Source organism: Channa argus, chromosome 21 (assembly GCF_033026475.1).
Source record: "Channa argus isolate prfri chromosome 21, Channa argus male v1.0, whole genome shotgun sequence".
Lineage (NCBI taxonomy): Eukaryota > Metazoa > Chordata > Actinopteri > Anabantiformes > Channidae > Channa > Channa argus.
This window is the reverse complement of record NC_090217.1, coordinates 8,966,211-8,993,594: the sequence shown is the minus strand read 5'-3', so window position 1 is coordinate 8,993,594 and position 27,384 is coordinate 8,966,211. Positions and strand designations below refer to the sequence as shown.

General features: G+C 40.2%; 1 protein-coding gene across 2 annotated transcripts in view; it reads right to left on the bottom strand.

The window, feature by feature from the left end:
* plxna4 (plexin A4) overlaps positions 1–27,384 on the bottom strand; it is a 212,002-nt gene that overhangs the window by 9,668 nt on the left and 174,950 nt on the right. For both annotated transcript variants that reach the window (XM_067490113.1, XM_067490114.1), the window contains exons 19-29: positions 27,086–27,232; positions 25,875–26,109; positions 25,390–25,532; positions 23,450–23,718; positions 18,484–18,550; positions 17,661–17,807; positions 15,462–15,621; positions 10,550–10,653; positions 7,940–8,039; positions 5,717–5,907; positions 2,286–2,455 (exon numbers count right to left, since the gene is read on the bottom strand). In XM_067490113.1, the coding sequence (XP_067346214.1) occupies positions 2,286–2,455; positions 5,717–5,907; positions 7,940–8,039; positions 10,550–10,653; positions 15,462–15,621; positions 17,661–17,807; positions 18,484–18,550; positions 23,450–23,718; positions 25,390–25,532; positions 25,875–26,109; positions 27,086–27,232 (1,733 nt within the window). The remainder of the gene's footprint in view (positions 1–2,285; positions 2,456–5,716; positions 5,908–7,939; positions 8,040–10,549; positions 10,654–15,461; positions 15,622–17,660; positions 17,808–18,483; positions 18,551–23,449; positions 23,719–25,389; positions 25,533–25,874; positions 26,110–27,085; positions 27,233–27,384) is intronic.

The window sequence follows — 27,384 nt, the reverse complement described above, 5'->3', positions numbered from 1 at the left end:
TCAAAGGAAGGAAAAACTCTGCATTATGACTTCAAAATTAATCTAAGCTAAGAATCCAGTGGGATTTGGTGCAGGGATCAAAGGGATATTAACACCACTGCTGCGCTGTCTTGATTGTTGACAATCTGCCACAGTTGCCCTGTACCTTGAGGTGTGTATGTATATATATACACGTATAGAAATAATATGCAGTTCTATCGGGGAAGTAGATACTAAAATTAGTCTTCCCGCATAATTTTCTGTGTTCAAAATAACCACAATAATAGCATTTACGTATTATCTAATGTGTAATGGGCAAAGCAGAGAAATATTCTGCAGTCAACTCATGCTGAGCAGTTTTAGAAGTCTGAAGCATACCCATGATCGGTCCTTCTGGTCAGGGATTAGGTTAAATATCAGCTGCCAAGATCAAGGGTGTCTCTTATCCTAGAGGAATTACACTGACTGAGTCAGAAAAAGCCTTTTTATTAAAAGACTATTTCACTGACCATCATATTAGGACTACAAAGTGCAGTCAAATCAAACTCAAAAGAGTGTGATCTAGTTTAAAAAAATAACTTGTCTACCCACGACTTTCATGGGAAGTGGCTAAGCTGTCACGTCTAGTCAAAGAATCCTTAAAAAAATTAAAAACCCAATTCTGTGAACTACGCAACATACAGCTTCAATGAATTTAAAGTCCAAATGATGCCATTTGGGATGGAAATAAATCCTGGTCTACAGTACAATTACTCCTGGATTTCTCCATGTTTTAGATTCTGTAGAATTAATGGAAATCTGATTTGCTTGTGAGTTACACAAAACAAACACTCATTTTCTTCATAATATAAGAAGCAACAACACGGTGCCCTGAAGCACTACAGTCTGAGGGACAAACGAACATAAGAGCTATATCAGGGAACTTAAAGTAGCGCTAAGGGGGAGGTAGGGGTAGCAGTTGGGTGTAGGGGCTCTGAAGGGTTGAAGTTAATGGTGTGTATGATGACAACAGGCCTGGTAGGTTTAATGGGACAGGGCCCAGCATGGGAGAGGCACAGGCATTATTATTCTCTACCATCAGAAAAAATAAAGGCTTTTGTTGCAGCCAAGATTACAGTCTTTAGAGACGATTAAAGGTTGCAGGTAAGCACACACAGTAAGGAGTGAAAAGACATATAGACTTCCCACACACACAACAGATATCTGTGATGGCATCAGCACATAATGCTGTGTGCAATATTAGTGCCTTTTTGTGAGGGTGTGTTATGATGAATTGGTATTCATCCACAACCCTCCACTGAGAACCCATTCTATTAAATGTCTAATGCCAGAGCGGCCCGTTGCGCTCTCAAATAACACTTAACGCACAAAGTAAATGGCTCAGTAATGCAGATGCAGGAAAGGACCAAATTTAGAGCTACAGTGTAAACTAAATATTTCTCCCTTTCCTTTGCTCCCTCCATCTTTCTGTTTGTCCCTTGATGTGGATCGATGATGCCTTTCCCTCTCTATGGCTCTCCTGGGCCCTGGGGTGAGTGATGCATGCTGGGATCTTGGCAAAGGACAGGAGGCTAATGAGATATTAGCGTGCGTTTAACTCCCAATGAGTTCACTTCCCTTTCTTCACCTTTTAATTTTTCTCCTCACTGCATTCTGGCACACTGTTTGTTGTTTAACCCCTGCCAACCTCTTAAGGTGAGCTCATAGAGGTCACTATGGTCTAAATTAATCAGTGGATATTAATTCAGATATGCAACTTCCTGCACCTGGGAGCGTACATTTGTCACTATGGAGATCTCCACAATGGCAGGCGTTTTTTGGCCCAGCTATCCGTGATAATAGATGGAGAGTCTTGGCAGCCAATTGGATTAGCCCCTTGTGGTTGGCATTAATGAAGATTACATGCCCCTGTGGTTAATGGATATTAGGAAGGAAAGAGGCGTGTGGTCAGCTTGGCACTGACACTGGGCAAAGCCATGTGAAATGTGGCAACATGTACTAATTGTGACTGCTGTGCAATAACAGTGCAGAATGAACACAACACGAATGGAGCCAACGGCACTGTACTGATGTAGAAATATTGAAATGAATAGAAAAGCTACGCTATGGAACTGCCTCGTGACCAGAAGTTCAACTCTGTTATAACAAATCTCACACTGGAGTACACATGCTAATGGATAAATGAGGGGTCATTTTCCCAAACATTATGAAGCGCATTGTGTCATTGTATTTTAGTGTTCACACATCTGGCTGTGTATGCTGGTACAGTATGTGCATGTTAATATGCTTAAAAGCACTTGACTCACCAGTTGCTCTTCCATGTGTGTCGAACGTGCGGGTCATGGATGTTGTGTTTGTCGGCCTGCTCGTCCAGGAAGTCAAACATGTACTTGATGGCCAGTGGCAGGGCGCTGCCTCGATGGGCTGTGCTGAAGATGGTCTCAAAAAGGTCATCCACAAATTTTTGTAATGTACCCTACGGCACAGAAAGAAAAGAGGTGGAAAACAGATTATATATAGGAATCCTTAAATAAGCTTTTTTATTTTTCATTAAATCATATAACAGGTGACAATTACAACTTCATATACCTTCTATGCAAAACTACAGTTTTCAAATTTGTTTTTCTAAACCTTTCGAAAAAGCAGGCTTCTTTCCATTTTAGCTGATCTGCAGGTAACCAGTGAATAAAGCTATCGCTGTGTAATACATTTTCCCATACACTAGTGTTGAATAATGTTGACAAAAAGATTGGCATAGCAGTGTGCACAGCATGTCACTTTGTCCCCTAGCTGCGATGTTTATGTCTGACTATCTTGCCTACCTGACCCCTAAATCTTCTTGCAGCTTTGATGGGCAAAATTGTTATTTCACAGCTGACTTTTAATAATATCTGGTAACAGGAGGTGCATCTCCTAAGCCTCTTTGTGCTGCGGGATTAGTCCCCACACTGCACCATTGACCCTAATTTGATTTAATGTTGGCGACTTTAAGAAGGAAGAGGAGAAGACAGAGTAACAGAATCTAATCCTCTGGTAAAGAATGAGCTGATGGGATGCACAGGAAAAGGCGAGAGTGAGGGATGGAAATATAACGACAGAGGTTTCATCTCAGGAAAAGAGGCCATTGAGTGTGGCAGATGAGGTGTGTATGGGCACTGGCAAATAAAAATCCAATTTGGGTTGGAGCGGGTGACCGGATCACAGAGTCAAGAAGAGGCAGAAGAGAGTGGGAGGAGAGAATCTTGTTAGTCTTACAATCAAGGCTATAATTCTAATGTGGCCCACATTCCCGACAGCTTATCAATTTTCTATGAAGATGAAATCACATATCTCTATATCAAGACCATGTGCCTTCCAAGTGACAGTCTTCACTAGCTGCGAAGAGAAGACCTAATGGTATGTGAGTGCATGTATACTATGCAGTATGTTTTGTGTGCGCATCTACAAGTGCTGTGACATTTTAAGTCATCTCCTATCTTCTGCATCAACACCGTCATTATCACAGGGTTCTCTTTTTCCCTGATGGAGCTGAGTCCGCCAACACACCTTACGCCTCCCACTATCTACCCTGTCATTAGACCTCACTCTAAACACAATATGTCATCTGGATGTTTTGATGCCATCTGCCTCCACATTGAAACTAGAGGAAAGCAAACAATCAGAAGAGTGCGGGATAGTGTTGAAAACAGAAACAGAGAGATGAAGAAGGAGATGTGGCAAGGTGAAGATGGACACACAGTATTTGAGTGTTCAAGTGAGGAGAGAAAATGTCATTTTTCTCTGTGCCCCTCCACACACCCTGTACCCACACTCTGTCAGAGTGACACTGATGGAGCTAATATGAGAGATGTCAGCGCCATTGCCAGGGAGAGGTATTTATTGGTAAGGTGAAAGCCAAATGCAGTCAATTACCCTGCTTGTCTGCCCAATCATTTCTCACCAAGAGAGATGACCAGTCAAGATAAACTGGTTATTTCACAAAAACAATCCATCTGGAAAGATGATGTGCTGTCCGCAGTCAGAAGCCACCAACCTGCACTCTGGAATAGGATAATGGCTGGGAAACACAGCAGTTCTTAGAGGGCAAGAGGTGATGTGCCTGTGAGTGTGTGTGTGTTTGTGTGCGTCAGTTCGTATATAAGGGGCTTTATAGTATGTGTTTCGACCAAGCAGTCCTCCTCTCCCACTTTTAATTCTGCATTCGTCAGTTTCATTGTTCCACAGATATCAAAGCTCCCTTGACCTGTTTTTACTAAGTTAAATGCTTCAATTAATTTACAGACACATCTGCTCAGTCATTAGTTCTCCAAAGGATAAGCAGTGTTCACTTGTTTATTTGTCACAGTGCCTGTTATAGCCTGTGATATCTCATTATATTTTCTCAAGTCTTAAATTGTTAGCTTCAGCTAAACCGCACCCAGACATCGATGCAGTTGAGGTAATGATGATTTATTGTTTCTTAAGGGACCCTTTAAAAAGACTTTTTACATTTTAAAAGAAAAACTGCCACAGTTGTTTTCTTAGAAACAAAAAGTGCTGCTACAGTATGACTAGTAGGCTCTAGTTTCTAATGCGCTCTAATGATGGCAAAGTTGACACATACCTATTGCTATGTACTGTTACTGACATTATTGACCTTTTGATGCTTTCTCAGATACAGTCACATGTTCTGACAAACCATTATGCTGCCATTGCCATACTGTGCTGTTCAATAACAAAATCCATAAATAAAAGTAACCAAGTAAAGACAGTTTTAATGAATTGTTTGCACATTATTTGGGGGTACTACTCTAAAAATAACGTTTGGGTTTGCGTGGTCTGTTTAAAGACATTGTGTACTTACATACATAGGAATGGGGGCATGTTGGTCACAGTCCTTTCAAATGACTGTTCGGGGGTTAATACCTGGTTATAGGTTTGGATTCATTTAGGTTAGTTTAGGGTAAGGAATCAGGAAATGCATCATGACTCCTGCCACTATTTAAATTACATACACAGAACTGGGCTGTGTTCTTTACGTAATCTGCGAAACAATTCTGAACATTGTGAGATTGTAGCCTCCCTTTTTCCTTTTGCTTTCACTGTACATCTCTTTGTGTCTAATAGAATGGGTTTTTTGATTTAAAAAAAATGTCCACTATGAGGGGATTGGTAATTTGCATTCAGTTGTTGGATCAAAGTCACATTTCCATCCAGACCAAATTAACAGTTTTTTTCCCCTCTCCCTGGTGACCATTGTTGCAAGGCACTTTCAAAGAGACTAATTTTATAGCCATTTCTAGTTTTGTCTCATCGTTTTTTTATTACAGAAACACCTTCACTAGCTTTGTGGGTTTTCTGTCTTTAACCTTTTTGATATGCTGCTGCATCAATTCAACAGTAATGAAAAGAGAAAACAAACAGAAATATCTATTTTCTCTTTCTACCTGTGGGGATAGAGGAATACATTTGAATAATCTCTTCCACGGAGATGACTCATCCAAAGTAAACATGAATATTTAAATATAGTGAGGGATTTCTGAGTCACTGTAACGCAGGGAAAGCTTCAATTGACCTTTTACCCTTTGACCTGTGAACTGCTTCAAGAAAAATGATTTCCCACAAACAGTTTAAAATGTTACTTGTAATGTAAATTGTATGTCCTGTAGAATTTTACAAATTTAAATAATTGAGTGAATTTCATTTCAACGAATTAACAAATAATGATGTACGATTTTTAAAAACACTGATGGCTCACCTTGGTAGCCAGAAGTCGTGTCAGGTAGATCTCGGAGACCATCTTGCTGCCACGATCGCCCTCCTTCTGGTCTCCGTGCTCATGGTTCTTCACTAGGTGCCAAACCTTGACCCCGCTCTCCAGGTCAGGAGTGATCATAGGTGTGCGGGAACGCAGGCTATCGGGGCTTCCAGTGTACTTTATCATGTTCTCTGTAAAGAATAACATGAATTAGATCATGCAGTCCTAGATTTCAAATGTAAAGGTCAGGAAATCACAATGCACATTCAGTCTTAGTGTTTTCTACACTGGTTTGTAACTTTTTGCTATGCCATAAAAATTTCCTTCTTAAATGGGAAAAAAAAAAAAATGCTTTTTCAGGACAGAAAAAAAAACAAAACAAAAACAAAAACATTCAGAGCAAAACACTAGGTAAAATAGAAAAAGTACTCAAAGGACAGATTTGTCCGTCAAGGCAAGAAAAGGCATAACCTACAGGTCAACACCAAAATACAGTGCTCTGGCTTGTGGCTTCCAATTTACAGGTGTGGGAGATTGGATATGAAACTTTAACAAAGTGTGCATAGTTAATTTTTCATAGCTTTTCTCCCAGGGACAAAACCAGGCATAGCTGGCTGACACAAAATCGAACAGGTGTCACATGAGATGAAATATGTATGGCCCACCCAATGCCTGGAGTGTCGATGACATTTCCAAACACATGGCTCAATGGATGTTTACGCAGTGTGAAAAAAAATTGATCAGTGGGTACGGTTTGGAGAAAACAGTGGGGAAAAAAGTGTGTTTTTCACTGTGACAGGAATCAATCTGTCCAGAGAGGAAAGCAAGGGTGTACAGGAGTGTACAGAGAGTGTATGAGGGAAGAAGAGGCAGTTGGATAAGTGTGTGTGGGTGTCTGTGTGTCAGCTGCTCAAATTTGATTCAAGTGTGACCATCTGAAAAGGTTTGTCTGTCCATTGGGACACTATAGGACAGTGAGGCTGTGTGGATGCAAGTGGATGTTAGGTGCTTCTTCTTGGCGAGCGTGAGCAGTAGATTTGTCTTGAGATAATCACTTATATGAGAAATTAGAGAACTGAGTGTGACACAGAGTCAGTGATACAGGGGAGATTCCTGGTTTGATTTTATTCTCATGCAGCTCCACACACAGGAGCCATTATTCCCTTGGTAGGGTTTTTTTTTCTACTTTTGGTTTTTGATGGAAACATTACATCAAAGATCAAACACAAAGGTTTCTCCTTTCATTCTCTGACTCAACATGTTATGCAGTGTTTGTCTTAATCTCTGTACTTTTCCCACAACTTTCTCTCCTGCTCCCACTCTCCCTCCCCAGCACCTACATTAAACTTAACATGGTCTCCTACTTCCTTCACTACTTGGTTGTACTCAGGGAGAGTTCAAAGTCTCTCTCAAATATCACAACAGTTGTGAAGTGAACCACACTAGTGTTTGAAGTCCCCCCCCCCCTAAAAAAATAGTGTAGGGAGATATTCATGCCATTCTCCTATCCTTTCTTTTGCAACACTCAACTTGTCCTATCTGGTCTAATTTGAAGCCACAGAGGTGAGGTGAGACCATATGGAAATGAGGCAATGCTAATAATGTGGCACCACATTTGATGTGTCTGAAGTGTTTGTGGCCAGTGAGACAGGCCCTTTGATCAGCAACTAACTTGATGGTTTCCCAGGTTCAAGGAGACGTGAAGCAGACGGACAGGCGGAAAAAACATTGGCACATGGAAGGATGAGAGGACACACTTTGGTGTCTCAAGAGGTAAGAACAGGGGAACAAAGAGTCTATTGGTTATCTTGTTATGTTTTAGAAATCCTTTGAAATACTTTAAAGCGCATCTTGCCTTTCTGTCACTTTGGACATGCAAGGTCCAGTGGATGCTCATGACCAGATTTCACACAGTTTCTACTAGTGTAGTAGTTTCCCTAAATATATTGTACTGTATCTGGGATTTCATTGACAGGGTAAATCAGGTTTGCATGATTTGGTAGCGTAATGATAGAAGCAGAGGTGTGGCATATTTTAATTTCTGTCTTGATAAGGTCTAGTTTCATGTTGACTCAATTAATATTATTTATTAATATTTATTAGGAAATAATAAGAGTACATGACCATGTTGTGAGTTCTACTAGTGAAATCTGCTGGGATACTGACTTTATAACACAGATACAGAACTGAAACCTAAAGGCGTCCAGAAAGAGGCAGGCTTACCATATTTACTTGCAGAGGTTCGAGACACGGTGGAGTTGTTTACTGAATTGTAGGCTGTAACCTGCTTGGGTACCAAGGCCATTACTGCATTATCAGGCACCTGAAAAACAGCCACAGCATGCAAATGATGTGTCATACAATAAAAACCACAAAAGCCCTTAGCAGTTTAAATGTGTGCAAATGTCTAACACAACCAATCAAACACCACATAGATCACTGTATTAATGTCATTTTCTATATTTCCCTCCATCTATTCTGCTTTCATGTTAGTCAACACAGAATACGTTATTACCCTTATGTGTTCTATTCAGTCTAACACATACATATGATGTCTGACAGCAGGACGGAGAGTTAGCAAAGTATTATACAAGCTTGTGTAACAGGGGATGCCCCATGGTCTCATTTCAATAATACCTTTCCTTTTCTGGTTAGTGTGTGTGTGTGTGTGTGTGTGTGTGTGTGTGTGTGTGTGTGTGTGTGTGCGGAATCAAATGCATCTGTGTTGGGCTATGTGTTAATAAATGTGTGTAAATGAATGAGTCAATCCCACACTCCTTCTTAACCAGTCTGCCAGGATTCAATTAAGACAACAATCCCAGTCGTACACACACACTCCCACCCACCCATAGAATATTCTGCATAATCTGGCTACCACTGCTGCAGGGTAAGACGGGGTTAATTGAAGTGATCTCTATCATAGTGTGGGTGGATGGGACAGGGAATAAGGACTAGGGACCTTTTGTATATAGAGATGTATTTTCTGCATGTGTGCACACACGTGTGAGCCAGGGCTTTATTAAGATTGTATCATTATTTCACCCAGTCACTCAATCTGCTCCTTATGCATAATGTGTTTATATCATTGTAAGCAGAAGATCCCCAGGGCAGATCTTATTATTTCTTTGTGGTAAACCCCCAACTCTCCAACATCCTAAAGCATGCCCCCTGATTAATGCTCTTATATACTGAATTGATATAAAATGAACACAGCATAAAGAAACATAAAGCAATAAAGAAAGGAGTGGCATTTGGGAAAATAACATTTGGAAGAGAGGATAAAGGCAGAAAGTGGAGTGCAGTTTCCTAAAAGAGGAGGACAAAAATGTCTTTCATTATGAAGCAGAGATCTGATACGGCAAATGCCACATTTTTGCTTGTAGCTATTATGTGATGTTTTCCTGAGCAAGAAATCAAAGTCACTCAGACCTAAAAATGATGTATGTGAGGCACCATTTCACATTTTAACTGAAGGCAGAATGAATGGCAGAGTTTGGCCAGTGGCAATACTAATATAAAACCATATTAGTTTAGACAGAGCATATGATTCTATTGAGTGTGTCTGGTTGGTCATCTTGCATTCTGCAATTCTAAGATAACATACAGTATCTGGAGGACAGCCCAAGACCAAATATAACAGTATATGTGTGGGGGCACTGGCGGCATCAGCCTATTTTTTTTACTAATTGAACACTTTGATTAGTAAAGAAACAGGATGTTTAACTTTAAATGTACCCTTCTTAAATTAAAGCAGTGAATATGAATATTCAGTGTAATAAAGCTGTTGAACAAAGTATGGAAGATTCTCTTGACTGAAGTGTTGAACTAAATGTATTTGTGGTGCCATCTTGGCTCATCACAAATTTTGAGAGGACGCAAGTGTTTTCTTTTTTTGTGGTCTGTCAAGGATAAGGCGCCCTTATTCCCCAGCCTGAAAAAAATAAATTAACTTCTGTCTTCATTATCTTATCTCCGATTCAAATCAGTTCCCTAATCCATTCCACCAGCGCCTCGCACTCCAAGCCTGTTGACACTTGCTGCCACTGACATTTAATTTAGGCAGCTCACAAACTGCACTTGAAGGGGACAGTGGCTGCTTTCTTAGCTTCTGGAATTATTAACCTAATGTTAACAAAGCAGTTTTTTTCCATCTTGACTCCTGAACTACTCATGACTCAAAATACCCACTGACTCATGTTTGTGGCTCTGCATTAAAACATGTATGTGTATGTATGTGAAGAGAAATTTCTTAGTAATTTTGTTAAATTCACAATAACAAGAGGCTTTTAATAAATGTGTATTTTCAGATCTTTGCTAATGCTGTTAACTCTACATGCAATTTACTGTACACACAAAGGTATTTCTGACCACTGTTGTTTATGAAACCCACACCAATCCTCTTCATCAAGACATTGACATTTGCCCATCAGATTTCTTCCCCCACATTTACATTTCAGTATGATTCTGTTGTTGATGAAATTCATACTCACAAGGAAGAGAACAGCTATCCTCTACCCTAATAATTGTACTTTATATAGTTTTGGATCTTGGTACAGTTCCTACAGCCTTAGATGAAAAGCAGAGATGAGTTGGGAGAGGCTGAGAGGGCATTGCAAACAGCAAGACACACTATAGGCAAAGAAATGATGATGATAGGGTGCTAGAGAAGAGAGGCTTACATGGGTAGACTTGAAAAAACCATAAGCCTAGACACACAGACTACTTTAAACTTAAAATACTGGGACTGCTATTAGGTGTTGCTTTAAAACAGAGTAAACAATAAAATGAGCTTAATACAGTGTACAGTATTAAAATATACAGAAACAAGCATACCTGATAATGGAAAAGCATGTTCAGTCTCTTCCAGTCACCTTCGATCTTAGTGGTGATGTCCTCATCCTGCAGAATCATACGCTGTCCTCGACCCTGTCGCCATTCTGCAGAGAAAACAAAGGGAAACTCAAAAAGGCCAGAATATGACCCCAGGATTTACACTGCACCACTCCTTATTTGTTTCCTCTGGTAAGTAGATGCTGTTCTCCAATCATTTTGTATGTCATATCCCAAAATCTTCCTATGAAAGTTAGCGTGCTGACACGCCTTTGTGAAAACAATGGATTCTGTCCTACTTTTGAATTTCTATTCCAGAAGGCCTTAACGCCAGTGGTTGTTGAGCTACATAAAGAGTTGATTCCAAATTCTAATGGTATGTTTGTAGTGATAATCAATACATTTAGATTAAATAATGTGCTGCTGGGAGTAACAATGGGTCTGCAAGTCCTGATTACATTAAATGTGACTGCAGGCATCTTGATATAGCTTGTAACAATTTTCATTATTCACATCATGAATACTGGTTGTATGTGTAGCAATACAATTTCTCCCTATGCATTAATAAAGGTTAGTTTGGACTTCTAACCTTAGTTTGTAATTCTCAGATGAAAACATTAACAATCTCAGTACCTGAAAAGGCGCCAGAAAAAACAAACAAAGAAAGACTCAATCTTTTCCATAAGTCTGTGAGTGATTTAGGTTTTTCTTTAAGAAAAAAAAAAAAAAAACATTATAGAGAGAATAATAGAGAGAGAATTTAAATCAAACTAAAGTAGAAGGAAAAACACATCTTAGGGATAGGAGAAAGAAAAAAGAGAAGCAAAATGACGTGTGAGAGACAGTAAGAACAGGTAAGTTAAAATAATCACCCACTCTACACTTTTTAGAATGAAGCTCGCCCTATTGGTCGTATTCCATCTCTTTCACTGCTACAATCAATGAGTGTGATTACAGCTGCGTGCCCAGGGCTTGTGCACTTCCTTCTTCGATGTGCAGCACCAGCCCTTATGCACTGCTTTTAAAAGATCCCAGCTCTCCTCTTGTAAAACCTCAATCTATTGCTCTAAGCCCCCTGCCTTGCTCCTCTTGATGTTATTGCTGGGAGTTTTGATAGCAGACCAGACTAAGGTCCGCACCAAAACTAAAAGGAGAAAGTTGAAAGCTATAAACATAAAGCATGTCTAAACCTCTCAACAAGCAGATTCCAGTAAACACGAGTGACTCTCATTTAAACAACAGGGGGCATTTTCATGCTTTTACAACTACATTACATGTACACTACATATACTTGAGGCTTCCTGCATCTGCACAATCTCAGCACAAACAAAGCAGAAGCTTTGATACAAACTTCTCACAATATACCGGCAACATTATCATAAGGGAAAAAGGAAAGCCATCTGGAAAACAAACAAGCAGATGATTCCTCTTTTCTTTTTGCAGACATCCTGGGTTTTATGAATATGTTATTGTGTCTGTGCTCCTTGCCGTGCTTCCCACGTGCGTTGGCCACTGTCATCTCCTATTCTGATCACAAACAGGAGAACAAAGCGGCAATCACTGTGGTGCATGATGAGGCCTGTCTTTAGAGAATCGACCAGAATTGTGTTAGCATCTGAAAAATCTGCAGGAAATAAAGATTCTCCTGTTGTTTTTGTCTATACAGTACATCTTCCCATAAAGATGCAAATGAGCGAGCATCTCTGGTTGAGGCTCAGTAAACAAATGAAAAAGTGAAGAGAAAAGAAAGGCAGAACGGTATAAAAAGGGAAACTTTGAAACTGAGCTTCCTCCAGTTCCAAAATCTAGTGGTCTCTGCTCACTAGAACGAGAACAGCTAGGCTGTGTGTATGTAGACGTTATGGACTCAAACATAGCAAAGGAGATAAAGGTCCTGGAGGGTGTATGAAATATGATTGTGTAGAGAAAGGCTGAAGGTGACTGTTGTACTCCAGAGATGCCGACACACATTTGTTACTGGTGGCGCACAGACGACACAAATAAACACATTTTTAAAAATTCTATCTATCCTGGTCCCCTGCAGAGGACTGTGGATAGCAACCGAGGAGAATTAAAAAGAATACCTGGGATAACAACATTCTTGGCCAATCTGTCTCAGGACAGGCTTGCCACTACCCGATTGTCCTCATCAGCTCTCTGTATACGAGTTCATATGTGTGGGGCTGTGTCTCACAGATCATCACAACCCATATTATCATACGTAGAACACAGCTTCTTCCAATCAAAGGTGTTTAAAAAACAAAACACAATGATCAGCCAGACTTGCTAATATAGAACAACCCACAAAAGTGAAAGGATATGACAAATGTGCTCCGAGTCCATTTACAGACTGATTGAGAAAACTGTCTTCTAATCTGTGCACCAAGATATATGCTGTCTATATCCATCTGTATCTAAATGTCTATCTATCTATATACTGTATATCTATCTATCTATCTATCTATATATATAGATATATCTATCTATCTATCTATCTATCTATCTATCTATCTATCTATCTATCTATAGATATATCTATCTATCTATCTATCTATCTCTATATATAAAGATATATAGAGGTTGAATGTGCTCTGCTGTTCTCTTTATCATAGAATCACACACATACAGAGTAAGTAGCCAGCTAACCCTGACAATTTCCAATTCCCTATTGTAATAAAACAATAATAGAACAACACATTCTGCCCAAGGGGGGCCATAAAAAAATTTTACCTGGGAGTGTCGTCAAAAGGCTAAACCAATCTCTTCACTTAGCTAGCACACAGGCAGACTCCCTCTGGTCTGCACTCAGCCCATCTTAGAATTAGAGTTGGTTAAAAAATACACTATAAACACGCTACAGGAACTTGGAAAATCCATCTGGCAATAATAAACCATAAAAAGCATGGTCCGTGGTGGGGAGACAAACTGTAGGTATGAGCAGACAAATAAACATAACAGCGGTATGCTTAGATGCATTAATGTCTGTGCACACCTACTGAACATACACACAGAGTAACCCTGCGGCTCTTTGTATACAAGGGAAAAGTCCAAAAACCTATATGGAATGGTCATGAACTAAATGTCCCCTGGAGGCGTGACATTAAAACACGATTTTGTAGTAGAAATCACTGGATGAGTTGCACTGTTTGTCACTGCATCAAGTAAGTAAAACTCTAAACTCAAAAAGTTAAAACTCTGCAAAGAAACAACTATATACTATAGAAACAAGATCGAAAAACCCAAGCACCTTCTTTGAACACAAATATATATTTTTTAAATGGACCAATAAGATTTGCAAATCTGTCAATTCAAATTTTTGGAAATTACAGACAACAGATCATCCAGACCACATATTTTTCTGGCAAGACCTTACAAATGTCAGCAAGAAAATACGAAACCACATTCTGCACGTATTACAACAACATGGCTCTGTGACACTACATTCCAGGTGGTAAACTGGCAAACAGTCCAAACCTGCTGCCCATTGAAAGCGTTTGGTGCATTATGCCCCAAACTAATGGAGCTAATGGAGAGCAAACAAGAATGGAAGAAGGTGCTTTTATAACTAGAGCAATTGGTCTTCTCAGTTCCTTCTCACACTTACAGTGTGTTGTTAAAAGAAGAATTTCAAAACGAATATTTATTTTTCAGGAATAATTCCTCACTTTTAACATTTGATATGTTGTCAATGTACAGTACTTTTTTAAATTATGTGTTGTGTAAATCAATACACATTCTGTTTATCTGCGGTTTACATATCATCCCAACTTTTTCGAAAATGGGCTGAAATTTGCAAATATAATTATGCAACTCAGTCCGAATAAAAACATAACACAGCTGTTCTTTTGAAGCATACATGGTAGAAAACCTGCAAGCCCTTCCTGTATATGCTTTCCTACTCTGAAAAAAAGAACACTAAGCACAGGATTCTGTGGAGAAGAGATCACTGAGCATCTCAATTGATTAGCTGATCAATCATCTGACTCAGACACTGGTCGACAACACAGTCGATCGATGGGACGTTTGGAGAAAAGAGAGACCAATCTCAGACATCTGAGCCAACAGAGCCAGGAAGTCGAGTCTCTCGAGGTAGAAAAGAAAGCTACTTCTCTATATCTAAAAAGATTTGTACTTTTTAAGAAGGCCTGAGTGGGGTGGGAAAGCTTTTGTGGAAATCAATGAGTTCAGCCTGCTTTTCTCCAGGCACACAGATCGGAAACACTGCATGGATACAATGTTTTGACAAGTTATACAGTAACTATAGGGATGTGGTGAAGCAAAATCTATAGGGAATAACTCTGAATTTTAAATATTCCACTTTGTGATCAGGCACAGGCTGCATATAGCACACACACACACACACTTTCTAAGGCAAGGCTGACATTCTCCATAAACATAAAACAATCTTCTTTGATCAGTGGGATCCTTAGTACACATTGTAAATTCCAGGCCATCTTGTGCTAGGACTGGGTTAGACAGCTGACCCTAAGGTCATTTGGGGGGCACGAAATTCCAAGTAATGGCATGAAAACTTAAAATCTTGAGCTGGGGTGATCTTCACACCTAAAGGTGACAGATTTGGTCGAACTTCCCAACTGGCCAACTCACTGAGACAAAGATTGTACCTGCAAAACCTGCATCTTGATTTTCTTGCTGACCAATGTAAGACTGCTCTCTATGCAAACTGCCTTACAGTATGCACACATCAGGCACATCTCTAATACAGAGCCAGCGTGACCTACGCTGCAGAAAGAAGAAAGGCAGACTTAAGAAATGCAAGTACAGCTTCCTGACTAAATTGTTGGCATAGTAACTTCTTTCTTTAGTTGGACCATGGACGGTTAACAGAGAGTTCCAGTAAATAAAATGCACCAATGTTATTGTTATTTATATAAAAGAAGGCAAATATTCTAACCCAGGTCCATGTCGGAGGCTTTTAAGCGGTGTGAGTGAGGGACGTTCTTGTAGATGGCATCCAGGATCTTCTCCTTCACCTGGCTGATGGTGTCACAGTTCAGCACCTTAACCTGGATCTCTGGGCTCTTCTCATTCTCTGGATGGATACAGTTCACGACCTGTAGCAGAAATACACGCAAAACAGCCAATGCGAGTGAGAATAATATTTAAACCTGTAAAATATTTTCCCCTGTTGACTGAGGACAAGATTAAATTGTGCTGCATCTTTAATGTTGGTAGAGAAGAGCTTTGTATATTTTATATTAATAATGTTGATTGCACGGTAGATTAGTACTCATAAAAGGCAATAATTCTGTGCTAGCCATAGGGTCAGTGGGTAAAACAAAGATCATTCACCAAGGAAACTGCTCTTTCCTCAGAGCCTGAAGCGAGTCAGCAATGTCCTACCTGAATTGATGGGTGGTAAACAAGCTAATTATAACATTATTATAATCATAAATTCTGCCTGTACTGCCTTCTGGTGTTGGTACAATACCTGGTATACAGATCAATAAGATACAAGGATCAACACAAACCCACTTAATACATAAGAGGTTAAATGGGTTCTTCTCGGATTCATCTTCTAAGTACACTGGTAAAAGTCTGGAAGCATCTAACATTTCTGTATTTTTATTATTTTTTTTGTTGGTTTTAATCAGTCAAGGCTTGGGGTTATTTTCTTGCTACAAAATGAAGTTATGCCAATCCGTCATTGCCCAGAGGGAATATCATGCCTCTTCAGTATGGAGTGGTATCCATGCTGATTGAGGATGCACACGATGCAGATCACTCACTCTCCCATTGCCAAAGCATCCCCAGATCATCACATTTCCACCTCTATGCTTCACTGATGGTGTTAGGCAGGCATCTGTCATGTTTTAATTAGCTCTGTCTGTCACATGTTCTTTGCTTAGATCTACACACCTCTAACTTTGACTCATCAGTGCACAAGACTTTATTTCAATCATCTAAAGTCCATTGTTTGTGCATCTTGGCTCACTGCAATCTTTTCCTCCAATTTGCCAATCTTAGTAGGGATTTTTCCTTGGAAAACTCTGCTCATGAGGTAAGCTGACCTGAGTCTCCTACGCACAGTGTATCTGCACACTGGCTTCTCCCTTGTTTCTTAAGGACACTCATAACTACTTGTCTTCTTGGGCAGAAGTGCACTTGGGCCTTACACTGCGTCTGCAGCATAAGACTATAGTGTACACCTTTAAAAAAGTTCCTTTTTTCTTGGCGATATAGGTTATATAGAGAATAACCTTCCTCTCTCAAGACAATTATATACTGACGGGTTTCTAAGAAAAGATGCTTTTGTTTGGCCATTTTTAGTTTAGTAATATACACTTCAAATGACAGGTGGAACAGGCGGAAGAACCAAATATAAACTCATATTATGGGTTTTTTTTGGACATGAACTTATTTAATTTCAAGATGCTTTACCACCTGGGAGGGCATGCATGATAAATATAAGAGAAAAGGTAGTAGCAAATGGTAGTTGTTTAGTAAAAGGTAATCTTCAAAGTTTTAAATTATTTATCTGCTTATTAAATTGTTGCATATTAATGATAACCATGTTTTCTGTGTTGGTGGTTTTAATGTTGTGGTGATTAATGGTTCAGAATGGCAAATCTGAGCAGCCCCTTATGCAGCAAACTGAAAGATACACAGTGTCTTCTGTCAACTGTCAAACAAGGTAGACTACATTTTTTAGTATTTAAAAAAAAAAAATCTATTCAGAGTCTAAAAAGATGTGGCTTGTAAAACAGGACTACAGAAGGACTAAACTGTCTGAGTCTTCCCTACACAACACATCACATTTAAGAAATGAAAATGATTGGCTTAGAAAATCCATAAATAAGAAATTCCAGAAGGTAAAGGCTTTATTGCTTTTCTGTTTGTGTAGACTCATACACATGCATAACCTCTTTGCCATCCTTCTCATTGTGCTTTTTTCTTGACAGCTCCAGTCTCAACAGGAAGTGAGGTCGCGACTCCTGTGCTCCGTATGTCAAGCATGACAATGACAACTTTATGTCCCATTGCAAATCTCATGACTGACAACCCATAACCAACCCGTTTAGTCTCTGGTCCCTGAGAGCATATTAAGAGTAGCCTTTTACCCCGAGGACCCCTACGCAGGTGAACTCCTTACCAAAGTCTTGTAGTCAATCTGTTGTCTGATGAGCTTGTCCTCGCTGAGTGAGTAGCGTGCTTCTCCTGTAATGGAGTCAATGGGGCCTTTCTCCATCTGCTGTTTGATGGCACAGAAGAGAGAGAAGAGGGGCTCACCTGCACACTCCTGCAAATAGATATGAAGAGAGAGGAACACAGAAAAATATGGGAAGGGGTAAGAAAGTGTGAAGCTGCAGTATTTCTGCACTCAACTCACAGCAAATGCTTGTAATAATGGTTTTCCTGAGTGACTTCACTCCAAAGTTGCTGAGCAAGACTTATAAACATCACATTGTCTCTGGAATTTAAAAATAAAATTGTACCAGCTATCAATATATAAACTCTGCTGAAATGAAGCTGTAGAGTATGAAAGGTTGTTTGGATAAACAGTGAAAAGTGTCATAAAAGTGATACTCATGAAACCACCCACATCTTCCCTCCTAAAAACACTGCTGTTCATCAACCAGAACAGATTCGCCATTTACCACGGTTTTTATTATGCTCCCAGCTGCAGCAAAGGAGTGAGCGGAGAGATTGAGGAAAAATAGAACGATGGTGACATTTTCATGACTGAAGGGTAGAGAGAAGTGATGGCATTGCTTTTAGTGAAGACTTGTTTCCTATTAAGTAAAAAGTAATTATCTTTATTGAAACATTGTAGTGTAGTGTAGATGCATGTTAAAACATTTTTTACTAATGAATGAGATGATGAACTTTAAGAGGTAGGTAAGGCAGGATGGTGATTTTAAATTAAGATTATTCACATTTTTAAATAACTGAACAAAAAAAAAAAAAAAAACTACCTTCAGAAACTTGTAGAGGAGGAATGTAAACCAGTTAGTCAGCATTTTCTCTGCGACAGACTCAGTCCTGCAAACAGACAGACGTACAGACACAAAGCACATAATGAACATATGATCTCCCACGGTCTTATTACCATCATAAATATTCAACATCATCATCAAACATTCTGCTAAACATGATGACCACTGCTAATGAAAAGGCTTTCGTTACACAAACATAATTGCAAAGACATGAATTGAGAGAACCTTTGCTCAAACTATATGATGGCCTTTCAGACAATCTTGCGGCTGACTTTTATGCTCGGCACGCAAAGGGCAGCTCGTCTATGACAGTGGGGATTTTAATATGAGGCAAAGCAATTAAAAGCCTTTATTTGATCCCAGTGGATTGATGTCGTTAGGGGCTCGAGCAGCTCTGTAATAACACTGGCCTCATTATTAGGCTCTCCCATGCCTATTCACTGGACTAACACTCGATCCATCCACAATAGAAAGTGAATGAATACATCTCCCTCTCTTTTTCTGCCTGGCATCCATGCTCCACTGGTGTGGCAAAATGGTGTATGTCTGCACTTGTGTGTGTGTGATAACCTGGGCCAAGAGTGTGAGTGATCGCGTGTGAATGACTAATATGCATACGTAATAACAACAGCGGCAGTGCAAGGGGAGAAAAAGGAGAGGTAAGGATCGGATATCCTTTGACAGCAACCTTCTTGGCCAGCATCAGGGGTATCTGGGTAATCTGATAGAACACCGCGAACACACACAATCGCACACCCCTCCCTCGGCTTTCAATGAGCAACTACTATAGGCATCAATATTTTAGGATTAGTGTCCATTGTGACTGTGTGTGTAGGTTTTGTCCCCGTGTGTTTTCGGCTGCCACCTGCAGCCCTCCCACCCATCACCATTCAGACAGCCTCTTTAAGGGATTCCAAACTGAGATGTGTGGGGGGGCCTTGATGTCTGCTATGCCAATGGGCTTGCCTGGTACCCCCTGCCAACACTGGCACAACACCTGGGGGGGATTAACTTCCTGCCTCTCACTGTGCCGCCGGTTTTATTTTGCCCCTCCAGCCCTTCCTCTGTCCACAGATCCAAGGGTCAACAAGGTTACTTTTCATCTTTTCTTTCATGTGTCCTTGCTGTCGTTCCCCCTCCCTCTGGCTTCCCTATTCTGGATCTAGTAATCATACACACTTCCAAATCCTCTCAATTTCCACAAATGTAGCCCATTTATCAAAAGGATGAAAGGAGTTTGGGGAAAGGAGGAGGTGTGCTGGAAAGGAAGGAGGAAAATGAAGGAAAGAACAAGAAGTTGGGTGGTTGGCTGAGTCTAACCTTCCGTTTTCTTTTTCTTACACTTGTTTTCTTTACTCACTTCCAACACATCGCGTGTTTGTGTGCATTTGTGTCAATAGACAAGTGTGCGTCAGTTTTAAGGCTAGTGTGCAAAAAGCACAAATTAATCCCACTGCGCATGTATTCACCAATCACAACGTGTGCTGACTAGTATTTATTGTGTGTGTGCCTGTCCATGCTTCTGGCAGTCAGTGCCAGCCCTGCAGTAATAAGAAGTTTTGGCACAGCCCCCCCAGTTTGCTTATGCTCATTCTCAATCATAGCAAGGTCTATGGGGAACAAGGATAAAAATGGCACTGTGACTGAGCTGCTTTAAGATGTAACGTTAGCATTTGGTATTACAACTTTCAAACAATCTTCTTTGAGCCTCTCCTCAGCTGCTATTCAACAGAATATTCTATGTTTGGGTTAATGCAATGAAATGTGCCGTGGTGTGTTGGCATGGTCAGGCTTGGCTACTTGGCAGTCAGTCAGAGGGGTAGTGGGCACTAAGAATGATCTAAAGCTGAAGGGACCTGGCTGTGCTTGGTTTCACATGATTATCGAGGTAGGGTTGATGGGAGTCTGTGCTTCATTACGCATTTAACATTTTGGTTGCTAATATCTGCCAGTAACAAGCATTTGTCTATCTGCCTAAAATGGACACTTGCTTACTGGAAAATTGTGAATCTTTGATGCTAGATGTGAACATAAATCTAACTATACAAAATTCAAAAAGTAATTCTTCTCCCCTGTCGATCAGATCAAATCAAACAGAAGTTCAGCTTTGGATTGATCACTGCAGCAGAATATTAAGTCTGCGGCTCACTGCTATTGATTATTTACTGATATTTTGTATATTCATTGAAAAATGTCTATCACAACCTCACAGAAAATAAGTATCTTTAATCTTCACTGTACATGTAAGAAGCTGGAACCTATGAATCATTACAATCATTACAATTACTGCTCATGATTTGCCACCGTGTTTACCAAACATTCAACTAGGTGTGAGAGTCTGGCCTGGTTTCAGTCACATGTTCAAACAGCACAGCTTGAAGTCAGATATCATTTCCATTTCACACTCTGGCTCCTGGTAAGAAAGATTGGACATTGGTGTGTCAAATTGTCTCACAGCAATGGCTTTCTACTGACAGTGACTTGCACGTGATGCCCATGTGCACATTTAGACATTTATTGTGTCACCTGCTCATACACAGAATCAAGCAAATATTCTCCTTTAGACATCAGCCTTTTAGTTAAACCAGCTGGACTTTAGTCCTATGCAAAGATTGAGCTGGAGCCAAAGTGAGGTTGTGATCAACACCAGAACATATTGTGCTTTCATCTTTTGACCAATATTAAAAACTGCTATTTTGACACATTAACTTAAGCCAAACAAAATTTAAGGGTATGGAAATGCTGTTTAATGCCATGTGATGGGAATAGGCATGGTGGTGAGGGGAGGTGAGTAAGAGAGGGAAGAACGAAGGGAAAGAGGGGAGTTGAAGTAGAATGCAGGAAGGAATGCGACAGATGGTTGTGGAAGGCTCTCGTTAGTTAGCTTGCTTGGTGGTTGTGCTTCAGCACAGGTTGAGATAGGACAGATGGAAGGATGTGTGTTTGTGTGTGGAGGGGGAGGAAAAAAAAGGCACACACAAACGTCCACACATACAGATTTGTCTGAAGAGGAGGCAGTGGGTAGCCGTGCTCAGATGCTGTGCCAGAGACACCTTGCTCACGCACTTTAAGCATTGATTTAGCAATCAAGAAAACAGGGGAGGGGAAAGAGGGTGGGAGGAAGAGAGGGGAGTATAGATTGAGAGAGTGAGTATAAGAGAGGGCGAGAGAGATAAAGATAGTGGGAGCATGACACAAGCGGTGCAAGCATCACAACTGAAGACGAACAGACAGCCGTAAAGAGAGCACAGAGAATTAGGTGGGGCAAAAAAACATTCAAAATGAGAAAAAATAAAAAAAAAGAACAAGAAAATATAGAGCCAATTAATGAGAGAAAATAAGTAAGGGAGGGGTACTATCTTTCCTACACAAGATTAAGCTTCATCTTCACAGCCTCATGTCTGTGTATACGGGCTATTTTCAGCTATCCAAGGACACGCCAGTCAGCCCACACTATGGGGTGGCGTAGCTTGCTCACACTGCCTCATCACATCTGAAATGCATGCTGGGATGTTGAAGGATTAATAAGCGCATCCAAAAAGGAAGAATTAGATGAAGACAGCCTGATCTGTGCCCACCACGTGTATGACAAATGGGCAATCAAACTGGGCATGCATTTGTTGTAAACATGTGCTCTCTCTCCAGTGCTGGCTCAGAGCAATAGTGTTTTCCCTAGGTTTTCTATCCCCCTCTACTCCTGATGACAAGGAAGGGGCAAAGAAAGAGAAGGAAAGTGGAAAAAGTGTTATAGAAGAGGGTGTAATGTATTTGCCTGGTGCTAGGGGAAGGAAAATATCGCTTAGTCTTTGCCACACTTTTTGTGACTATATCTTTGAGAATTTCATCCTAAAATAACAATCAAATATAATTCTGTCATAAGAAAAATCCACTATAGTTGCATACAACACATACAAGGCTATCGTAACATATAAGGTAAGTGTTCGAAGAGCTGATGTTACCATTTGCCTCCGTGCCCTAGTAGTCAGCTTTTCTGTGCCCATATTGTCCTTGACTAGCTCCTCCCTGTCTCAGAGGTACATGCCATCTCTTATGTTGTATCTACTGCCAGGATCAGCAGTTACGCTACTGTTTAGTGGCTGCACCATGCTCAGAGTGCAATTAATCACGCCTCCTGCCCAGACGGCATTAATCTCCCTCTCTGCGTCACCAAGTACAGTCTAAACAGGCTTTCATGAGGTCTTCTGGACTTTATGGTGAATATGCTTCATTTCAGTCCTCTCTGCATATGTTTGCTGTGTTTATGTGCGAGACTTTACTGGCAGTATGGTTTAGCCAGAGGAAATATCAGAATTTTATATATTCATATAAGTATGTATAAATCAGACAAACACATCACTCACAACAGCTTTGAGGAAGCCTGTTTACTCAAGTAACCATAATCATCACATTTACCAAGCACCGCGGGCAGGAAGCATAATCACATACAGTGCTGTGTTGAAGTGCATGCTATCAAGGCTCGCACTACAAATCCAATGGAGCATTGTGAGCTTTTCACAGATTCACTCTACTCATTTTTTTTTTCAAAAATTACTTTTTTCCCCCTCTTGAGCTATTTGAAATATAATTTACTGCTAATTAATCATAATTATTTTGCTAATGATGTGCATGGCAATTCACTCGCGAGTCTCTGAGACAGAGCCAGCAATTCAAGGTCATAGGAGTTAATCCAAACATGTCACAGATAGGGAACAATGAGTAGCATATCCTTAATAGTAAAGGGTTGGCATTACCATCACAAGCCGTTTTTGTCTATCCCTAACCAGGGAAAATACAACCCTACAATTAGAAACTTAATGTGTTATGTGTAAGATATCTTCAGGTATTCAATGTAGCATTTAACATCAGTAACGGTCACTGCCAGCTGTATAACATTCAGCACTTGTTAGTAATTGGAGTTAAACTTGCACTTCCTGCTGCTTCTTACCTGCGGAGCAACAGCTTGGGGTGATTCTTGCTTTCAAGGTTGCGGTCTATGAGGTCAGACAGTAGGTGCTTGAGGACATCAGTGGCATACTCCAACTTGCTCTGTAGAACTGTCATGATAAGTGAGGCCACATTGCCACGGTCCCTCATGGAGAATCCACGCTGGGCCTCCAGAGTGCGTATAAAACACAGTAGGAAGACCTTGTTGTTAATGAGCTGGCCGAAGAGTTTCAAGCCCTTCTCTACTTGCTCCTGGCGATAGCCTGGCACCTGTTAGGACACAGAAGAAATATTAACTTAAACTTTTATATTACTTTATATTCTATAATATGATATAATTTATCTAGTATAACTAAGAGTTTACCATCTTCAAGCCTTGGTTACATTTAATCTGACAACAGCAGCAACAGAGACAAGGAATCACTTAGCCTCTTGAAAGGGTGTTTATTACTCTGATGGCACTGTGTTCCTCATTAATAAAAGTGCAGTGCAGTGACGTGAAATCCCCTCATCTGAGCCCAAATTGTCCCTGCACCATTTATAGTAGTCTCTTGCTGCATGACTCTCTTCTCCATTTTTTTATTTCATAAATAGCACTGTGCCTTTTTTTAATCTGTCAACAGCATTCATGCTAAGACAGCATTTCTATGCACACAGTGCAGCTGTCAGCTAGCATATGTTCTGTCTTTTTACCTTTCCTGCAGGAATCCCTTGTAATCTGCTGGGAGGCATTGTTAAGTTACAAGTGTAATTTTATGCCACTTGACGAAATATGTAGTGTTTGTGTGTGCATATGCTGAAGCACTTGCCTTTTCTTTGCATGTAAAATATTTACTGTACGAGCATGTGAATAAAGACGCACATGGAAATCTGGGAAAACTATAAACTCAGCACAATGACAATGTTTCAGTAAACCTAGACAAACTTTCCATCATCTGTGCTCTTTCTGTCCAACTCAGTGTCCAAAGCTTGATTTTAAATTCTGACACATAAATAACAATTAGGCAGCCATCAGCCACCTAAGACAGGCCCTCTGCTTCCTTCATCAGGTTCCTATTCCATATTATACTCCTCATACAGTTTGACATTTATACCAATTAAAACATAATTAAAATTGCTTATTACTGGAAATTCTCATCAAGGATACAGTGGCCAACCCAGAGGGCACTGAAATGAGGGTCCATCATTCTCTTAATGGAACAAGACGACCCGCTCAATTATGGCTGTCTATCAATGTCACCACTGGGGATAAATGACTTCATTTTTCTCTTTTGCTTTTCCCCCTCTGATTGACTTTTAATTTGTTTTGAGGTGGGGAGAGAAAACGGCACAGCATCTCACATCGTTAGGGTTATTAGTAGGGGTGCGTTTCTGATTTGAGGGCTGCCTTGTTTGTTTTTGAAAAAGTGCTGTTGGACGTCAAAAGCCTTTTGTTTATCAGACAGCAACACAAACAACTCCAACGTCAATTTCACCTACTGTGACCCACCACATTGTTAATTTGCTTGCTCATTTTGCTCTCTTTTCAAATAAGGCTAATTGTATTGCATTTGTTATTTGATAGAGTCTAAAGAACAGGTACACATACTGGTGTTATTTGCACTATACAATCAGACAAAGTGGTAGTATGACGCTTAGTTGGCTGGGAAATTGCTAACAACTTCAGCTTTAGCTGTTCTCTTTTTATACGCTATTGTCTGATGAAGACAACTGATAGACTCAGGCATATAGTATTAATGAAGAACATGATTGTCTTTCCCTATAAACAAAGAGTTTCACCCTGTGTCCCCACTAAAAAGCATTATCTGACACATGCAGGAAATAAATATTATGCTTATGACTTGATCATTTTGACACCACTGTTTTCGCTAACTACAAGGTGACCTCTTAATAAAAAAGGTACTATCTACAGTATGGAAATAAAACTGGAAAGTATAATACCTCCAGGTCTCGCAGTACAGGATGTTCTTCAATTCCTGGAAAGAGGACCCTCATGGTGTAGGTCCTATAGTCCAAAAATGGGATTCCTGCACCATCCAGATCACTGGTCAGCTCGTGGATATCTGTCTGGAGCTCTGCAAAAGCTGATGACAGACAAACCATTTATTATTTATGGCTAATTGCAAAACAAAAGGTTGGTTTTGCGCTATAATGTATAACATACTGACTGTTGGCACATTCTGTAAGTATTCTTCACTTTCAGAAATCATTAATTTCACACAACATATGGAATCCATAATAAACTGAGTATTAGTATTCTTTCCATAAGATAGTGAAACCTCATATGTAGATATGAAGTTTTTTAAACTGGGTAAAAAAAGAATTTGAAAATTTTAAAACATTACCAAAGTAGCAAGTTGGATGTATTCATGAATAAACACCCAACCATCCATATAACCTACTACACATCAGCATCTGCCTCTTACCCTCTTTGCACTCCAGAGCCACACGTGATTCAAGGTTGTCCATCTGCATTTGCAGTCTCTTCAGTGTAAGGTCACTCTCACGAGACTTGCGCTTGTAGGCAATGAGCACCACCACGATGAAGAGGATGAGCAGGGCACCGGCCGCAGCAATGCCAATGATTGCGGTGCTGCTGAGGGGGCTGTCGGATGTAATGTGGACCACACCTGGGGAAAACTCGATACCCCCCACACGTGCCTTTTGATAGTCAAAAATAAAAAGGGAGGTTATAACTACTGTATGCATATACTGTACATAAATACAAATCAATGTTAGTATCTTAGTGTGGATACACAACATGAGACTTGTGGCTAATTATTACAGAGCTATACCAAGAAAACAGCTCAACTAAAATACTACTTCAGCAAGGTAATGGGTAATCTGGCACTTCAAAGACAAGAAACAGTCAAACTCACAATTATAGGAAGGAAGTATAATGTTCTTTAAGGTAACACTAAATCTATCTATTAAGCACAAACATAATGTCTATAAGCTATTTCTCTGTCTTCATATTGAAGATCATAGCTTAGACAGTTTTATTTTTGTCCTTTCGGCTTTTCCTGAGTTTAGAGTTGCCACACTGGATCATTTGGCACAGTTTTTACGCTGGATGCCCTTCCTGACGCAACCCTCCCTAATTTCTACCGGGGCTTTGGACTTAGGCGGCCACGCTACGAACTTCGCCACTGCAGCCCCTATAGCTTAGACAATCATATTGATTTTAAATTTCAGTGTATACACGCTTCTGTTTACTTGTGTATCTACTAATTGTTTTACAGTAATGTGTACATCTCTGCAACACTGCATGCAGGTGGTAACATCAGAAAGAGCTTTGTTCAAAGTGGTCCCTCTTAAATCCACAAATTGAATTTTTATTGAGTTTTCTGGGGCCCTAATTCTTCTTACTGAAGGCTTATTTGTTTGTCTTTTGTCTGCTTGTGGGCTGAAACAGGAACCGCACAGCTAATTGGATTAGAGCTGTAGTCTGTCTGGAAGTGGACAAAGAGATAGACACAAAACGACACAAGGAATATCCGCCTCTACGTCAAGCTGTCAACTGATTTGTAGGTCTGTGTGCCTTCTCCACCATAGCCTGCCATGAGTCAGTCATGTAGCTGTGTGTCTGTTTGTGTGCATCTGTCTTGCCTTCGTGAACACGAGCTGTGTCACTCACCAGGACCTTGTGTCGACCTGTCAGGTTGGGTGACTCACAGAGCAGCTGCGTCTCGGACACTGTTAACACGCAGGGCTTCTCTCCAATCAGAACAGTGTAGTTCAATTTGCCATTTCCACTATTGGTGGGAGGAAGGAAGTTCCGCCCCTGCAGGAGAGAATGTGTGTCAATAGTGTTTGTAATGTTAAAGGAGTTGGACTAAAAAGTATATGGATATTAATCTACAGTAACAGGAGTGCTCACTTGGGAATGTGTTCCTAACATCTCATGATCAATTAATGTTTTTTATACTGGGTACT